The sequence below is a fragment of the Neophocaena asiaeorientalis genome, unplaced genomic scaffold (assembly GCF_003031525.2).
Source record: "Neophocaena asiaeorientalis asiaeorientalis breed wild unplaced genomic scaffold, Neophocaena_asiaeorientalis_V1.1 scaffold293, whole genome shotgun sequence".
NCBI classification, from domain to species: domain Eukaryota; kingdom Metazoa; phylum Chordata; class Mammalia; order Artiodactyla; family Phocoenidae; genus Neophocaena; species Neophocaena asiaeorientalis.
Genome location: NW_020173920.1, coordinates 3,234,659 through 3,252,160, shown reverse-complemented (window position 1 = coordinate 3,252,160; position 17,502 = coordinate 3,234,659). Strand labels below are relative to the sequence as shown.

The following is a 17,502-nucleotide window of genomic DNA, read 5'->3' as shown; positions in this document are numbered from 1 at the left end:
TTATTATGTTGAGGAAAGTTCCCTCTATGCCTACTTTCTGGAGGGTTTTTATCATATATGGGTGTGGAATTTTGTCAGAAGCTTTCTCCACATCTATTGAGCTGATCATATGGTTTTTCTCCTTCATTTTGTTAATATGGTGTATCACGTTGATTGATTTGCGTATATTGAAGAATCCTTGCATTCCTGGAATAAACCCCACTTGATCATGGTGTATGATCCTTTTAATGTGCTGTTGGATTCTGTTTGCTAGTATTTTGTTGAGGATTTTTGCATCTATGTTCATCAGTGATATTGGCCTGTAGGTTTCTTTCTTTGTGACATCCTTGTCTGGTTTTGGTATCAAGGTGATGGTGGCCTTGTAGAATGAGTTTGGGAGTGTTCCTCCCTCTGCCTTATTTTGGAAGAGTTTGAGAAAGATAGTTGTTAGCTCTTCCCTAATGTTTGATAGAATTTGCCTGTGAAGCCATCTGGTCCTGGGCTTTTGTTTGCTGGAAGATTTTTAATCACAGTCTCAAGTTCAGTGCTTGCGATTGGTCTGTTCATATTTTCTATTTCTTCCTGATTCAGTCTTGGCAGGTTGTGCATTTCTAAGAATTTGTCCATTTCTTCCAGATTGTCCATTTTATTGGCATAGAGTTGCTTGTAGTAATCTCTCATGATTTTTTTTATTTCTGCAGTGTCAGTTGTTACTTCTCCTTTTTCATTTCTAATTCTATTGATTTGAGTCTTCTCCCTTTTTTTCTTGATGAGTCTGGCTAGTGGTTTATCTATTTTGTTTATCTTCTCAAAGAACCAGCTTTTAGTTTTATTGATCTTTGCTATCGTTTCCTTCATTTCTTTTTCATTTTTTTCTGATCTGATCCTTATGGTTTCTTTCCTTCTGCTAAATTTGGGTTTTTTTTGTTCTTCTTTCTCTAATTGCTTTAGGTGCAAGGTTAGGTTGTTTGTTTGAAATGTTTCCTGTTTCTTAAGGTAGGATTGTATTGCTGTAAATTTCCCTCTTAGAACTGCTTTTTCTGCATCTTGTAGGTTTCGGGTCGTAGTGTCTCCATTGTCATTTGTTTCTAAGTATTTTTTTATTTTCTCTGATTTCGTCAGTGATCACTTCGTTATTAAGTAATGTATTATTCAGCCTCCAGGTGTTGTTTTCTGGTGGGCAGGTCCACGTCTGGTGGTTTGTTTTGGGGTGCCTGTGGACTTATTATGATTTTAGGCAGCCTCTCTGCTAATGGGTGAGGTTGTATTCCTGTCTTGCTAGTTGTTTTACGTAGGGTGTCCAGCACTTTGGCTGCAGCACCAATAGCCTTTCATCCACACGGCTCAGAATAAAAGGGAGAAAATGTAGAAGGAAGGAAGGAAAGAAAGAAAGGAAGAAATAAAGAAAGAGGGAGGGAAGGAAGGAAGGAAGGAAGGAAGGAAGCAGGGAAAGAAGGAAGGAAAGAAAGAAAGAAAAAAGAAAAAGAGAAAGGAAAGAAAGAAAGAAAAAGAAAAAGAGAGAAAGAAGGGAAGGAGCGAGGGAGGAAGGAAGGAGGGAAGGAAGGAAAGAAAGAAAGAAGGAAAGAAGAAGATAAAGTAAAATAAAGTAAGATAATTCGAAGCCCGAGCCTCAGCTCCCAGCCCCGCCTGCCCCGGCAGGTGAGCAGACAAGCCTCTCGGGCTGGTGACTGCCGGTCGGCACCGATCCTCTGTGCGGGAATGTCTCCGCTTTGCCCACCGCACCCCTGTTGCTGTGTTCTTCTCCGCGGCTCCGAAGCTTTCCCCCTCCGCCACCCGCAGTCTCCGCCCGCGAAGGGGCTTCCTAGTGTGTGGAAACCTTTCCTCCTTCACAGCTCCCTCCCACTGGTGCAGGTCCCGTCCCTTTCCTTTTGTCTCTGTTTATTCTTTTTTCTTTTGCCCTACCCAGGTACGTGGGGGACTTTCTTGCCTTTTGGGAGGTCTGAGGCCTTCTGCCAGCATTCAGTAGGTGTTCTGTAGGAGTTGTTCTATGTGTAGATGTATTTCTGATGTATCTGTGGAGAGGAAGGTGATCTCCGTGTCTTACTCTTCCGTCATCTTTCCCTCGTCCTCCATTATCTTTTAAGAAGCATATAGAGGAGGCATTTGAAAGGGATGAGTGAAACAATATAAACTTTAGTGAGGGTTTTCATGGCTTATATGTTTTTTTCTTTTATTCTCTAACTCTGTTGAAAGTGTGAGTGAGGGCCTGGAGGAAACCTTGCTTAGGAGAAGATAATCAAATCCAGGTTCTTGCTTTCCTTTGAATGCTTATTCCAGAGTAATAGAATGTTATTATCTGGAAGTGATATTAAAGATGATTCAGTCCACTCGTCACTTTTTATGGATGAGAGAATTGAGGTCTGGAGAGATTCAGAGGTCTTTCCAGGCACCCATATTAGTTGGTAGAGGGTTAGACTAAAATTTTGGTTTCCATTTCTAGTCTGTTTTTCCACAATTCTTTTTTCCATTACAGGACTGAATTTCTCATGGATCTTGCCAGTTTTTCCTAGTTGACCAATCTGAGCGAATAGGAGCAGTTAACATTTCTAGCATACTATGTTGCATATAAATGTTTCTAGCAACATTTCTAGCATATACTTTTAAAAGGAGAATGTCCTTTTAATTTCACTGAGACTTTCCAGAAATAAAGGCAGAGACTTTTTTAAAAAGTGGCTTATTATTATTATGTAATTTTATTGAAGTATAGTTGATTTACAGTGTTGTGTTTAATTTCTGCTCTACAGCAAAGTGACTCAGTTATATGTATTCTTTTCCATTATGGGTTATCACAGGATATTGAATGTAATTCCCTGTGCTATACAGGAGGACCTTGTTGTTTATTAAAAGGTGGCTTACTATTATTGTCTAATAAATATGTATTCAGGGCCTTAACTCCCCCTGGTACTGATTGCAGTGTTGGTTCTCCTCTGTTTGTAGGCTCTTAGAGGAGTCAGATAGAACCAACCTTGATAACCATAGAAAACCTAGAGGATTTTCAAGTAAATTTTATTATATTCTCCTATGGCTAGATTGAAGTTATGAAGAAGTTAGGAGAAGACTGCAGTGTGTATTTGACATGTAATTTTTGTAAGAGAGTAAAAAGTATTGAAGTATTTTAAGGCAGTTTGGACTTGCTGTTTTATCTGCTGATCAAAGGCCTGTTGTAAATTTTTTGTTCCTTTTTAAACCATTTCAAATTCTTGTTGGAAGTATGTGATAACTTAATCTTATCACTGCTTTCTTCCCTTTTGGCCCCATGAAATGAAAATGAAAAGAAATTGTGTATTTTCTTTAACACTATAGATGATTATAGCTAACATTTATTGATTACTTACTGAGTGTCAGGTACTGTGCTAAGGTTTTTATATGTATTTAAAAATTCTCATACGTCTCTATGGGACATACAGTTATTATTACCTGTATTTTATAGATGATATTGAAACACGAAGAACTTGTTCAACATTACATAGGTAGTAAGAAGTAAAATATGGATTCAAACCTAGACAGTTTTTTTAAAACTCCATTCCATTCCCTCTCAACATTAAAAGGTATTACAGAGACCCAATTATAAAGGGCTCAGAGCTTATTGAACAAAATAAGGGGAGGCCATTCACATTACAAGATGATCTAATGAAGGACTTCTTTTAAAAAGTAAGTTTCCAGGGTGTGTCATGTGTTGTCCGGTCAAAAACCCAGAGAGAGCCATCTCATTATATGGGGAGTTTGGTCATCTAGTTTTGCCATCTGTTGAGTTATAGGGCTACCCTTGGATCAGTGAGCTATCCCTGATCCTGCCATTGTCCTATCTTTGCAAAGAATAGCCCAGCATTGCCCACGGTGGATAAAGCTGTTGAGCTGAAAGAGTTGGTTGGGGATGGTAGGTCATGATAGACATATAGGCAACTCCTCTGAGTATCTAAATGGTTATTCAATTTATGTGCAGCCTTTAGGAGTATATCTATTATATAAAACAAGGACCATAGATGTTAGTTTCAAAATCTGTACATTATAGTTTGAGTCGTTATTTGATCTCTTTCATAATTCTTTGGGAGGTAGTTATGACAGAGCCTCAAATCCATCTTTAATGCTTTGAGGATATTTATGTGCTTAATAAGTGATCTTGAGTATCCTGTAGTTGCGTTTTAGATTGCATCATCTGTGACCTAGTCTTAGATTATCAATTCCATTTTAAGCATATTGTCAAAGCTGAAGTGGAAACAGTTTTTTTTTTTAAAGGATCTCAAATGGATGGGTAGAATAATTCTTTATCATACCTCCTGTTTCTTTCAAATAATTTTCTTTTATAAAGAAAATGTAATGCTCGCGTTACGCATACTATTTAGTTACTCTTATGGATAAACTTGTAAAAGCAGTGGTTTAAAAAGTTTATTGTAAACCAATTATACTTCAATAAAAAAATAAAACAAAAAAAAGTTTATTTCTACACCAGGGGTGTGCAGTTATCTGGGTGGGGAGAGTTCTATGTTTGTGCTTTTCTTAGAGCTTTATTTAATTCACAGCCCAAAGTGATCACCATGTGATTAGAAATGTCTCAGTGTTAGTACTTGCTGCTAGATATTTTCCTATTCTAGTTTTATGTTTTTATTTTTAGTTAACTCTTTTGTGAGTTGATCTGTGATGCATGAATAGATAAAAGAATGAAGTTGTTATTATTAAAAATAAAGTGACCCTAACAAAAAGGTCCTACTGTCTAGCACAGGGAACTATATTCAATATCCTGTGATAAACCATAATGGAAAAGAATAGGAAAAAGAATATATATGTAACTGAATCACTTTGCTGTACAGCAGAAATTAACACAGCATTGTAAGTCAACTATACTTTAATAAAATTTAAAAAAATAAAGTGACTCTTTCCCTGAAATCTGGGCTTATTCAGTTTCTTAGGGTACAGCCAAGCAGACCTAAGTCCTAAAAATTATTTTCTTGTATGTAGCTCATGTATGAAAACACGTTTTCATCCATGCTCTTGTATTTGATATTCATAGTAAGGAGTCAGTAAACTTTTTCCATAAAGGACCAGATAGTAGTAAATATTTTAAGCTTTGTAGGCCATATAGTCTCTCTTCCGACTACTCAACTCTGCCACTAGGGCGTGCGAGCTGACATAGGCAATGTGTAAATGGATGAGCTTGACCGTGTTTCCATAAAACTTTATTTATGGACACTGGAATTTGAATTTAATATGGTTTTCATGGGTCATTAAATATTATTTTTCTTTTTTTTTTCAGCCAGTTAAAAATGCAAGAACCATTTTTAGCTCATGGGCTATGTGAAAGCAGGTTACGGGCCAGATTGCCTGACAGGTTGTCATTTGCTGACCCCTGCTTATAATAATCCTGTGAGACTTAGCTGACTGCTTTCTGGTTTCTTTGCCCTTTATTTTACCATCTTTTAACATTATTTTATATTATTCTTATTTTACTACTTAATCATGTTTTCTTTCATTGTTAATGTGTGTGTAACTTTTAAAATTTAATAATTTTAATTAACATTTTAAGCTATGGAGTGTAGGGTCTATAATATTGTCATCTTTAATGCCTTGCACATTTATAAAAATTATATGCTCAATAAATATATATTTTTTAATACATATATTTATTTATTTTTGGCTGCGTTCGGTTTTTGTTGCCGCGCGTGGTCTTTTCTCTAGTTGCGGTGAGCGAGGGCAACTCTTCATTGTGGTGCGCAGGCTTCTCACTGGTGGAGCACGGGCTCTAGGCGTGCAGGCCTAGTTGTGGCTCGCGGGCTCTAGAGCGCAGGCTCAGTAGTTGTGGCACACGGACTTAGTTGCTCCGTGGCATGTGGGATCTTCCTGGACCAGGGCTCGAACCTGTGTCCTGTGCGTTGGCAGGCGGATTCTTAACCACTGTGCCACCAGGGAAGCCCATATGCTCAATAAATATTTGAGAGAGTTGGAAAGGAATAATATCTGTCTTTCACTATTTGAAGGATTGTTGTGTAGATTGTTTTACTTATTGATTTATGTATTAAAAATGTGTTCCAGAATGGTTGTCTTGCATAATGAGTAGACACAATAGGGAGGCAAAACTCACCTCAGAATGCAGGGATGAGAAAGGAGAGAAAGAAGCTCCTATTGATTGTGTTCTTTGTGTTGTAGTACATATATACTGTAGTCAGTGACATGTAGTCCCTCATTTAACCTTTACAACTCTTTTAAATAGGTATTTGTTTACTCAGTTCACAGATGAAGAAACTTAGATAAAATACTTTAGCCTTAGATAAGTGAGTGGTGAGACAGAACTTAAACTGAGACCATGTTCTGTCCATATACTTTTCTTTTTATACCAAGGAATGTTCAACAGTTAACCAGGCTGCTTTAGACACTAGGTACTTACTTATTGCTACAAGTTTTCACACACATCTTAGATGACCAAGGACAGAGATTTTTTTTTAGAGAAGGTGAAATGTTGAATTGAAGAACCTCTGTGATAAACTTTCAGATTCTCAATATGTGATTACAGTGAGCTTTATTTTGAAATGGTAGGCAAAACACATTTTACCTGTTAATTTTATACACAAACTCTTACCTCTCTCTTTTAAAAAACTATTTATTTATTTATTTGGCTGTGTCAGGTCTTTGTTGCGGTGTGCAGGCAGGCTCTAGAGTGTGCGGGCTCAGTAGTTGAGGCACGTGGGCTCTAGAGTGCATGGGCTTAGGTGCCCCACAACGTGTGGGATCTTAGCTCCTCTACCAGGGATTGAACCTGCGTCCCCTGTATTGGAAGGTGGATTCTTAACCACTAAACCACCAGGGAAGTCCCTCTTACCTCTCTTTAAAGAAAGGTGTTTAAAAGTGTTTTACAAATAAATTCGTAGTTTTGCACAGTGAAATAAGATTGAGGAATGTACATGAAGTTTCTATTAAACTATATGTTTAGTAGACACCAATGATTAAATCAAATCTTAAGCTGATCGTTTCAACTCATTTTCTTGAAGTTGAAGATTGAGTCAAGCTAAATTAAATGCAGGTTAAAAGTATACATGGAGAGGTTTTAAATGGTTATAAATGGAGAGGGAATTCCCTGGTGGTCCGGTGGTTAGGACTCCATGCTTCCACTGCTGGGGTCCTGGGTTCGATCCCTGGTCAGGGAACTAAGATCCCGCAAGACGTGCGGCGTGGCCAACAACAAAAGAAGTATAAATGAAGAAAGTTTCTGAAATTGTGGAGTTTCTTTCTTGACTCGGCAAACATTTTGAGTCTCTGTACTGCTACCAGGAGCTCGTAATAGTGAGAGAAGTGGACAGGGATAGAGCTTCTAAGAGGACCCACTTCCTAGGAAGGTGATGTCTGAACTTATTTCTTTTCCCCCTTTATTAGCTTTAAAAATTATTTAAAAACACATAGTCATTGAAAATATTAAAACAATCTAGAAGTATAAATCGTAAGAAGTGTAAATCCTTATTTTCACTTTCTGCCCTCTGATCCTCATTCTTCAAAGTTATAGTTAGCAGATTGGTAAATATGCTTCCAGATTTTTTCTTATGCATATACGAATAGGCTCCCCACTCCACCCCCCAAAAAAAACTGGGCTCACACTATATGTAATTTTGTAACTTGCTTTTCCTCCCTTGTGATGGTCTGTAATGTATATGTTTCCATCTCAGTAGAGACAGATTAATCTCATTTAAAAACCTGCTGCTTCACATAATAGGATGGAGTACCATCATTTATTTACATTATTTCTCATTGCTGGACATGTAGGTTTTAAACCTATTTACAAAAAATAGATATCCTTGTACTAATATATTTGTTTTCTTTTGTGAATTAAGTTTTAAATGATGAGTAACATAGAGTCAGGTGAAGAGAATGAGGATTAATGTGAAGGGGAAATGTTTTCTAGGCTAAGGGAACAATGTGTACTTTGAAAACACTGCTGAAGAAAATGACAAACTTTTAGTTAGGGGAGAAGCATTTCTCTTTCTATGCTGTGGAAGTATAGCACCTCTTGTTTTCTTAACTGTGCTAGAGTATCTCATTTTGTGGAATCGGCATTTCTTTACTGAATAATTTATGGTTACATAATTTTCTCATTTTGGAGATTAAAATTTTTTTTCAATAAATGTTACCAGGTAGAGAAGTAGAACCACAAGCTGATAAAAATGGTATTCAAGAGGTCACACAGAGGTTCTGTGGGTAGTTTTGGGAATAGAGCTCATATCTTAGCTATTTTTCTCTTCTTAACAGTGTCTAACTGAGAATTCTTTCCCAGAGTTCAAACTAGCTTTTTGGGTGGCTAGTCCCCCACTGTTATCCAATTGAAACAAATTTCGGTTGATTCAAAAAACAGGTATTGCAAAGTTGCTAGTTTATCAAGTAGTTATCTTAAAATGGATAGATAGATGGCTTAAAGTAGATGAATAACATTTTTTACTCCTAAGTATAAAATATCGTTATCCTTAAAAAGTTTTAGTTGCTGCTGTTTTGTTCCAAATTTCCAATTTTGGAATGTTGCCCTATAGGGCATATCAAGTACTACTTAGTGTTAGAATTTTATCATTCCCCTGACAAGGAAGAGAATCTGCTGATTTCTTTAAAAATACATAGGAAACAAAACGCGGTCTTAAACAAGGGTCATAACATCTTTCTGAACTGTTTCTAAAAGTAAAAGCCTTTATTTTTGGTTACCAAGGATGCTTTGCTGTTTGGTTACATGTGCTTTGTTGAATAGAAATATAAGTCTTTGTAAGGCTCAACTTTCAAAATTTCTTACTTGTTTTTAAAAACATATGCTTAATAGTTCTAATTAGTGTTATTAATTTGAATAACATGAATGCGTTCAGTAAATTAGCCTAATGTGTTCTCTCATTACCTTAAACAATAATTGTATTATGTGTTGTAATACATGGTTATGAAGTATTCATACTTTGTTCTAAGGGAGTTATTACTTTATGTGAAGTGTAATCTTTTAGCATTCATATCTATTTTTTTACTTGGAGTTATTTTTCAAGAGTAAAGTATATGTTTAAACACAAAGTAACTTACTTTATGTTTAATTTTTCTAGGGCTGCTTTGGAAGAAGTAGAAGGAGATGTGGCAGAATTGGAACTGAAACTTGATAAGGTAAATTTTACTTTAACTTTTTAAAACATTAATTCTTGTTTTGCATAATGATTTGTTCCTGTAACACTAGATGGTTCAAGTGACTTTTATCTCCGTGAGGGTAAATGCTAATATTATCCCAATATTATGAAGAAGTTGAGGCTAGAGACATTAAGTAGTTTGTTGAAAATTTAATCTAAGTGCCAGAGCAAGAATCTGAACCATCTCTGACTAGGCATCTTTTATATTGTTGGACGGTTGTTTCCTTCTCCATCAAAAAGATTGCAGTCTTTTTTGATGCTTAATGGATATCATATGTAACCTAACCACTCTTGTTTATACATTTGGGTGAGGCCATGTTCTAATATAAAATTTTAAATACTCCTTCCATTTTTTAAAGCTAATGCCAGAAATGCTGAATATGTATTTAATAATTGATATTAAATGGTCATATTCTATGCAAGGGTAAATGTAGATTGATTCCTATCTTCTGTATTAATTATTGATAATCTTTTTTTTTTTTGGCCTCTACCCAAGAAATGTTATCTGCTGTATAACAGTGAAATATGAGAATGAGTAAGACATGGCTTCTGATCTTAAGTAACCGTTGTTCATTGTTAAAATTTTTGGAGATAAATGTGTATATTTGAATACCTTCTCTGAAAATAATTTCCTATTTATGTAATTATTATTATAAATGGAATTATTATGTAAAGCAGTGCTTCTCAAACCTTACTGTGCATAGGAATATGTGGGGTTCTGGTGAAAATATGGATCTAGATTCAGTAAGTCTTGGTATCTGAGAGTCTGTGTTTCTAACCAGATTTTAGGTGATACCAATGCTGTTGTTCCATAGACTGCATTTTGAATAACAAGGATATAATATATATTAACTAGACTGATGGTTTTCAAATGTTTTGAAATCATGAAATATATGTATATAATGTAAATAGTATAGAAACTGTATAAAGCAGTAGTTATTAGTTATATATGTAAAACAAAATAATTTTAGAAAATGTTTAGTAGTAAGTTATTTTTGTGCAGTACTCTGTAGTTTTCAAAGCACTTTGATATACAGTATGTTTTTGGATTTTTACAATAATCCTGTGAGGTGGGTAGGACAAGTGGATTATTTCCATTTTATAGATGAGGGTCCCACAGCCCACGAAGTGAAGAGGACTTGCTTCAAATCACAGAGTTAGGAAAGGCAGAACCAGGGTTAGAATCCATCAGTTTTATTCTTAGTTCAGTGCTCTTCTTGTGCACCCCTGTACTCCTGGATCCATGTTGAGGGAGCACATGCCACTTGGAAATTTTCTGAGGAACACTAGCAAGCTTCCAGGCAAGTGTTTTTAAAAACTAATGTTAGAATTTTTTGTAAGGATATTATTTTCAAGAACTTTATTTTCTATTTAAAATTATATATATGGGATCATTGTTGTTGTTATTATTATTTTCCCCTGAGGTATTACATTTATTTTTAAGGACTCTGTGAAACAAAGTTTTTAAACCCTTAAGGTAGGCAGCAGAAGATGTAGTTTTGATTTTCTGGTAGGTTTATAAGAGAGTATATAAAAGGAGAAGGCTTTTCAAAGAATCACAGAGTAGTACAAAAAGGATATCTATTCTCTTTGGGCAGAACTTCATCTAAATCAAACAAAACACTTGTGTCGGGGGGACCTCAAAATTTAAAGTACCTAAACAGAATCCTCTTACAGTATTTTTGTTAATGATTTGCTTTTATGAGCAGCTATCTCCCCCCGCCCCCTTATATCATTTGGTTGCAGTTGAGAGACTGGTAGAATCTTAAAACCAAAAGATTCAAATCTAAACCAAGTTGTCGCAGTATTGGCATTCAGTACTAAGAACCCTAAATCCTTTCTAGAGTCCATATTACCCAAAGGGCTACTCAGGTTATCATGGAAGCTTTGGCATCTTTTAAAATATCATCTTCCACCCAAATAGAATTTCCATAGTTACTTTTATTTCTCTAGTTTAAGATCTTGATCCCTTATACAATGTCCCTTTCCCAAATTCTTAAGCTATTACTGATCATTTTTACTTTAGAATTATGAGGAGTTACAATTAAAGAAGAGAGCCTGTGAGGAGCAAGAAATGGTTGTTATTGAAGGAGGTGGCATTGAAGGACTTGTGGAGGGGAGGGGTTGCCTAAAACTAGTTTACTGATTTCATAACTTTGTGCAGGACCAGTTGTACCTGTAGTATTGCAAATCATGGCAGCAACAGGTTTAACTAGCTTGATGACCTAGCTTATATTTATTTTGCTTATAATGTATGCCACCAGTAGTTACACTCTTTCTGATGAGTAATGCTCCATGAATGGATGGCATTATTCGACTAGGTCCAATTATTTATTCATTCTGCCAGGTATTCTGGCATTGGCAATACACAGAGCATCATAGTGGCCATCTAGATATAATTTCTGTATCTATTGCATCTTCTCACTGGAATGCTTGTTCCTTGTTTGTTAAGCAGATACCCTTTAAATCACAGCTCAGGTACTACCAAACTTAGGTTCTTTTTCAGGTATTGCATTATTTCTTGCATTTTTACATTTTAAAATTGTATTGCCATTTAAATTATTATAATATTATTGTAATTTTTGGTTTGTAGCATAGTCTAGTAATTAAGAGCACAAAGCCTGGAGCAAGGCTTTACCACTTACTAAGCTGTATGGCCTTGGGCAAGTTCCTAAACCTTCCTATGTCTCAGTTTCTTCATCTCCAAAATGGGGAAAATAAGAGTATCTATTATAAGGTTATTATGTGAATGAGATGTGTTAATACATGTTAAGTGCTTTGACACATGATAAGTTCTAAATAAATGTTAATGATGGTGGTGTCTTTTCAACAGACTCTTAGATCTCCTTGAAGACAGATTGTCTTTAACAGGGAAAAAGCCCTCATTTTACTCTTAGGTAAAAATCTTCCCTCTTTGTAGGCTTATGTTATTTAGTATAGCTGTCATCACTGTCATCTAATAAGGACTCTGACAGCTGGCAAAGTATCTATCTGTCTATCACCCAGTCAATCCTTCCACCTGAGTAGCTGCAGTGTATATGTGCTTCAGCTATATGACAATTTCATCTTCCCTCCAACGCCTGCGATAGTGACCTTTATTCTAATTCTGATACCTGTTTTCCTGGCCATATGCTGTGTCTTTTTGCTCAGAGTCGTAATCTCTGAAACTGTGGAATGCTCATTGATATCTTACTTTCTGATGTGAGTCTCCAGTCTTTCCAGTTCTCATCTTGGACTCCTCCTGCTTCTGTTTTTCAAGCTTATCTAAATCTCTAGTCTTTCAGTCTATCTGCTTCCAGTGTTTCAGATCCCTTTTTTATTCACTATATATTTTTTAAAATAATTTTTTTAATTGAGATAAAATTCACCTAACATAAAACCCACCATTTTAAAGTATACAACTCAGTGGTTTTTAGCATATTCACAATGTGAATGTACTACTTAATTCCATTACCCTGATAAGAAACTCTGTACCTGTTTGTAGTCAATTCCAATTTCCCTCTCCCTACATCCTCTGGCAACCACTAATTTACTTGCTGTCTCTGTGGATTTGCCTGTTCTGGACATTTCATATAAATGGAATCATACAGTATTTGACCTTTTGTGACTGGCTTCTTTCACTTAGCATAATGTTTTTAAAGTTCATCCGTCTATGTTGTAGCATCGCCAGTATTTCCCTTTTTATGGCTGAATAATATGCCATTGTATGGATATACCATATGTTGTTTATCCATTCATCAGTTGATGGACATTTGGGTTGTTTACACTTTTTGACTATTATGTATAATACTGCTGTGAACCCTTCCAGTCTACTCTTAACTTATCACATCATTATTTCTCTTATGGAGACCTTCATTTCCTTTCCATAACACCTACTCTGCAGAATTCTGACTATATTTGTCTAACCATCTATATCCTCTGTCCCTTATCTGGGCTATAAAGCCCTACAGGAGAAGTTACACAACTGTTTGGTGAAACTAATTGGTGGAGCTACACATACCTGGGATTCATGATGCAAAGCAATTTTTCTGACACTCAATCAGGTTATCTTACTATCTTTAGCATCTCTTATATTTCACTGTTTTCTCAAGATTCACCACCTTGCTCTTCATTCTTAGTAGAGGAACTTGTCTCTTACTTCCTTTTGGTGGGAACACCTTTATTTCTTGCTTTTAATCTAGAAACTTAACAGAATCTGTCCTTATTCCATTTTTTTTTCCCATTTGAGTGATAAAAATATCCCCTTTCCTATGTAATTCCAAACTCTAACTTCTCAGGACTTTGCTTTAGCCATCTCTCTCCTTTTCTATCTCTACCACCTCATTATTTTAAGTAAACAAAAACGTTTGTTTCTCTTGAATCAAAACAAAACAAAACAAGAGGAAAATCTCACCTCTGACAAGGAATTGCAAATCTTTATCAAGTATTACCATGTGCCAGTAACAGTTTGTGCTAAGATCTTTAAGTGCATTATCTTAACTCTTATAGTAACCCTCTGTGGTTTGATACCATTGTCATTGTATCATACAGAAGAACCTGAAGCTTCTTGAGGTTGAGGTCTCTCCGAATCACTTAGAGCATTAAGTTTGGTGGCAGAATTTGAACCTAAGCCAACTGAGCCTATAAACCTGTTTTTAACCATAATGTTCTACTACCAAGCTGTCTGTTTGTTTCTGTTTTTATGGAAACTTTCAATTTAATCATTTTTGAATTATTTAATTTGTTGAATAAGCAATATCACACATGTGGTACAAAATTCAAAGGTACAGAAGTGTACCTAGTGAAAAATTAGTCATCATCTAATCTGTATCCCAGAGGAGTACACTGACCTAGTTTCTTGTGTGGTCTTCCAGAAATCTCTTAAGCATGTGAAAGATTATATGTATTTGTACTCTTCTCTCCCCACTCCAACAAAGATATTAGCGTTGTTCTAATTTTGCTTTCTTAAAATATATAATTTAGATTTTGTTCCTTATTATTAATTACAGAGCTGCCCCATTCTTTTTAATGGCTGATTGTATCTAATTGTGCAAATATATCTGTATGATACATTTCTAAAAGTGAAATTACTACATTAGAGGGCATGTATGTTTAAAATTTTTATAGCTCTTGCTTAGTTGCCTTTCATAGAAATTGTACCAGTTTACATTCCCACCAGCAGTGTGTGAGAGTGCCTATTTCCCCATACCTACCTTCTCTAAAACAGCGTGTTATCACATTTTTTGACCTTTGCTCTTCTATAAAAAATAGTAATTTACCTTTCTTTTATTATGAGTGAGGTTGAATTTCTTTTCATGGACATAGGTATATTTGAATTTTCTTTTCTGGGAATTACCTGTACATGTCTGTCAGCCATTGTTTTTCTAGTGGCTGGTTGGATTTTCAAAAATGAGTTGTATACCCTTTCTTGTGGTAGGGAAATTAGTCCCTTGTGATTTGTTGCTAATATTGTTTTCCAGTATTGTCATTTGTCTTTTGACTAAGTTTTTTTTTCCCCTTATCTAAATGTTTTATTGTTACGTATTTGAATTGATTAGTTTCTTCTATGGCTTTTGAGTTTTGCATCCTTTTCAGAAAGACTTTTCCTACTTTGAGATTATAAAAAATACCACCTCCTGTTTTCTCTTGGTTTTCTGATTTAATGTTTTATGTTTAAATATTTATTCCATCTGAAATTAATTTGGGGGTTTGGAATACAACTTAGTTTCTTTTTTTAGATGGCTTTAGATGGCTATCCAGTGTCCTTGTGTCATTTATTGGATACTTTTTTACCCCCCTGGCTGGAGTGTGTATCTGCTTCTTCACTCTGTATTCTCTTCCATTAACCAATTTGTCTGTTCACATCCATTACCAGACTTTTAATTACTGCACCTGTATATTTTAATATGGGGCTAATGTCCCCACCTCATTACTCTTTCAATTTTTTTTGATGCTCTTCTTGCATGTTGGTTACCCATATGAATTTTAGAATTAGTTTTTTTGGTTGTTAAGATACCTTTTTTTTTTTTTTTTTGAAATAGCAAACTGTTTGAAGGACTAGTCTCTGCCAGCATTTCTCATAGTGGGTTTTGTGGAACATTGGTCCTATGAGGATGCTTCCTCTAAAGAGAATTCAATCAATGTCAGATAATTTTGAGAAATGCTACCTATTACATACTTCCTCTCTAGGATTCATAATACACATTAATATATCAAAAGCTCTTACAAATTTAGTAATAAAGAAATCTGTTTAACTTGACAAAATGAGTTTCCCAGACTTACTTGATCACAGAATCCTTATTTTGGTATTGAATGTTCCCCTGGGATATTCTATAGAATATATATTGGCAAAGAATTGACCTCTCATTATGTCTTCTTCATCTGCAGTTCATAACTCACTGTAATCTGGCTACAGCCCCCCAGTTTTTCTTAAAACTATCCTTGCTAGGGATGCTGGTGACTGTCACCAAACTCAACAAAGTTTTTTTAAGAGTTTTTAAAACTTGACCTTTATGGATTTTCAACCTATTCATCATCCATCTTTTGATACTTTGTTCTTTCTTGACTTTGATGAAATTAATCTGTTGCTTTTCCTCCTACCTTTCCCTTTTCCTTTTTAGTCTCCTTTGTGGGGTCCTCACTGTACACACTGTGACCCCTGCTTTTTATCTAGGCTGTAGCATTGTAGCACTGATACTTTATTTGCTGCTGACTCCTGTGTGTGTATCTACAGTACACTTCTCTTTTTTGAGCTTTAAATATCTATTTTCACTTGGGTTTGATAGACTTTCCACTTGGCTTATTTCACAGACCCATCTAGCTCAGGCCTACCTCACAGGCCCAATGCTGTTAAAACAAGTCTTTGCTGGACAGTATAGTGTCTTTGTGCAAATTAGCATCTTGTAGCAGATATAGCCCTCAGCAAGCAGAGCTTAGGCTGGATTTCATCCCCTGTTTTTCCCTTTGGTAGGACATTATCTGCATAATTGTACTTCGGTGCTCAACTAACTTCTAAATTTGTCTCCTCTCTTCTCTCCCTGCTTACTGCCTTAATTCAGGCTCTCTTAGTTTTTGGTCTAATCTCCTTATCTTTATTCTTTCCACTTCCGTATCTTACTTTTTCTTCTTTTAGGTCATCATTCTAAAATGGAACTCTGGTCAACTCACCCATTCGATGTCTTTATTGTTTTCCATTTCCTTTCGTATAAAATGTGAACACCTTAGCTTTGCACACAAGGCTATTCCTGATCGGGCCCTTGTATACATTTTCACACTGTGCTAAGCTACTTAGTGCCCCTGGTTTGCCCTGCCATCTAAGCTTCAGGGCCTTAGAACTTGCTTTTCCTAGAGAAGTGTCTTCTTATTACCCTTATCTGATTGGCTAATTCCTGTTGGTGTTCAGGGCTTTTCTCAAGTGTTACCTTTTCCAGGAACCCTTCCTTGATCCCCATAGCCCTCATTACACATTCCTCCTTTGTTCCCTCTTGCATGATTTTGATGAGCATAGCAGTTGTACTTGTGCTAAATAGAATTTATCTGCTTTTTGAATGGTTAGAATTAGAACAGAGATTATGTTTTTCACTTCTGTTCCTCCGGGTCCCAGGGTAACAGTTTTAAATTACACTCCTGAGATCCTTGAGCTGTCTTCTGAAGTTTTCCTGAGCTCTTTATCCTCTTCTTGGGGGCCCCTCTTCCCACCCTCTCATTACCCTTCCTTCATCTAGAGCAGCTCCACTTTTATCTTTTTTAATATTAGATTTTCACCCAAGTTTTTGTTTACTTAAAGAAAATGTTCTGTATCTGAGTGAACTGAAGAAAGAAACAAGGAAGGGATAGAAAAAAAAAGAAAAGGAATGAAAGGGAAAAAGAGAAAGATGAAAGAAAGAAAGAAGAAAGGAGGGGACAGGAGAAGAGAGAGAAGCTCTGTTCTAAGATTTAGCACAATGCCTAGATGGTAGGCATTAGAAAAATATGGTTGATTAAGCAATTCTGCTTTGATAGTCTGATATTAAAATGACCAGCATGACTAACCCACCATACCAGTTTACTTCCCTTTCCTCCACCATACCATAGTTGTGTTTTTAAAAAATCTTTTATCATACTGCTTGCTCTGCCTGAAGTTTCCTTTCCTTCCTTCCAAGGGGTGCTTAATACATTTTTATGGGGTTAATTGATGGGATTGAATTTAACTTGATAAAATGATTGGTTGTTGTTGTTATCAGACAGCCTCTGCATCCTGAAAGGTCAACTTCTTTTGGTACAGTTCTCTTATGAATTTACTTTTTAAGCCAAAGGAAAAAAAGCAATTTTCATTTAGTCTATTTTGGGTTTATCGATGAACTATAATTTGTCTTAACTAGGCTAACTCATGTGGTTAATGCTAGCACTTGTTTGATTA

The 17,502-nt window shown here is 35.8% G+C and overlaps 1 protein-coding gene across 2 annotated transcripts in view; it reads left to right on the top strand.

Annotated features, from left to right (window-relative positions):
• The window catches only part of ACAP2 (ArfGAP with coiled-coil, ankyrin repeat and PH domains 2), a 150,290-nt gene that overhangs the window by 43,489 nt on the left and 89,299 nt on the right, over window positions 1-17,502 (top strand). For both annotated transcript variants that reach the window (XM_024752053.1, XM_024752054.1), the window contains exon 2: window positions 9,048-9,105. In XM_024752053.1, the coding sequence (XP_024607821.1) occupies window positions 9,048-9,105 (58 nt within the window). The remainder of the gene's footprint in view (window positions 1-9,047; window positions 9,106-17,502) is intronic.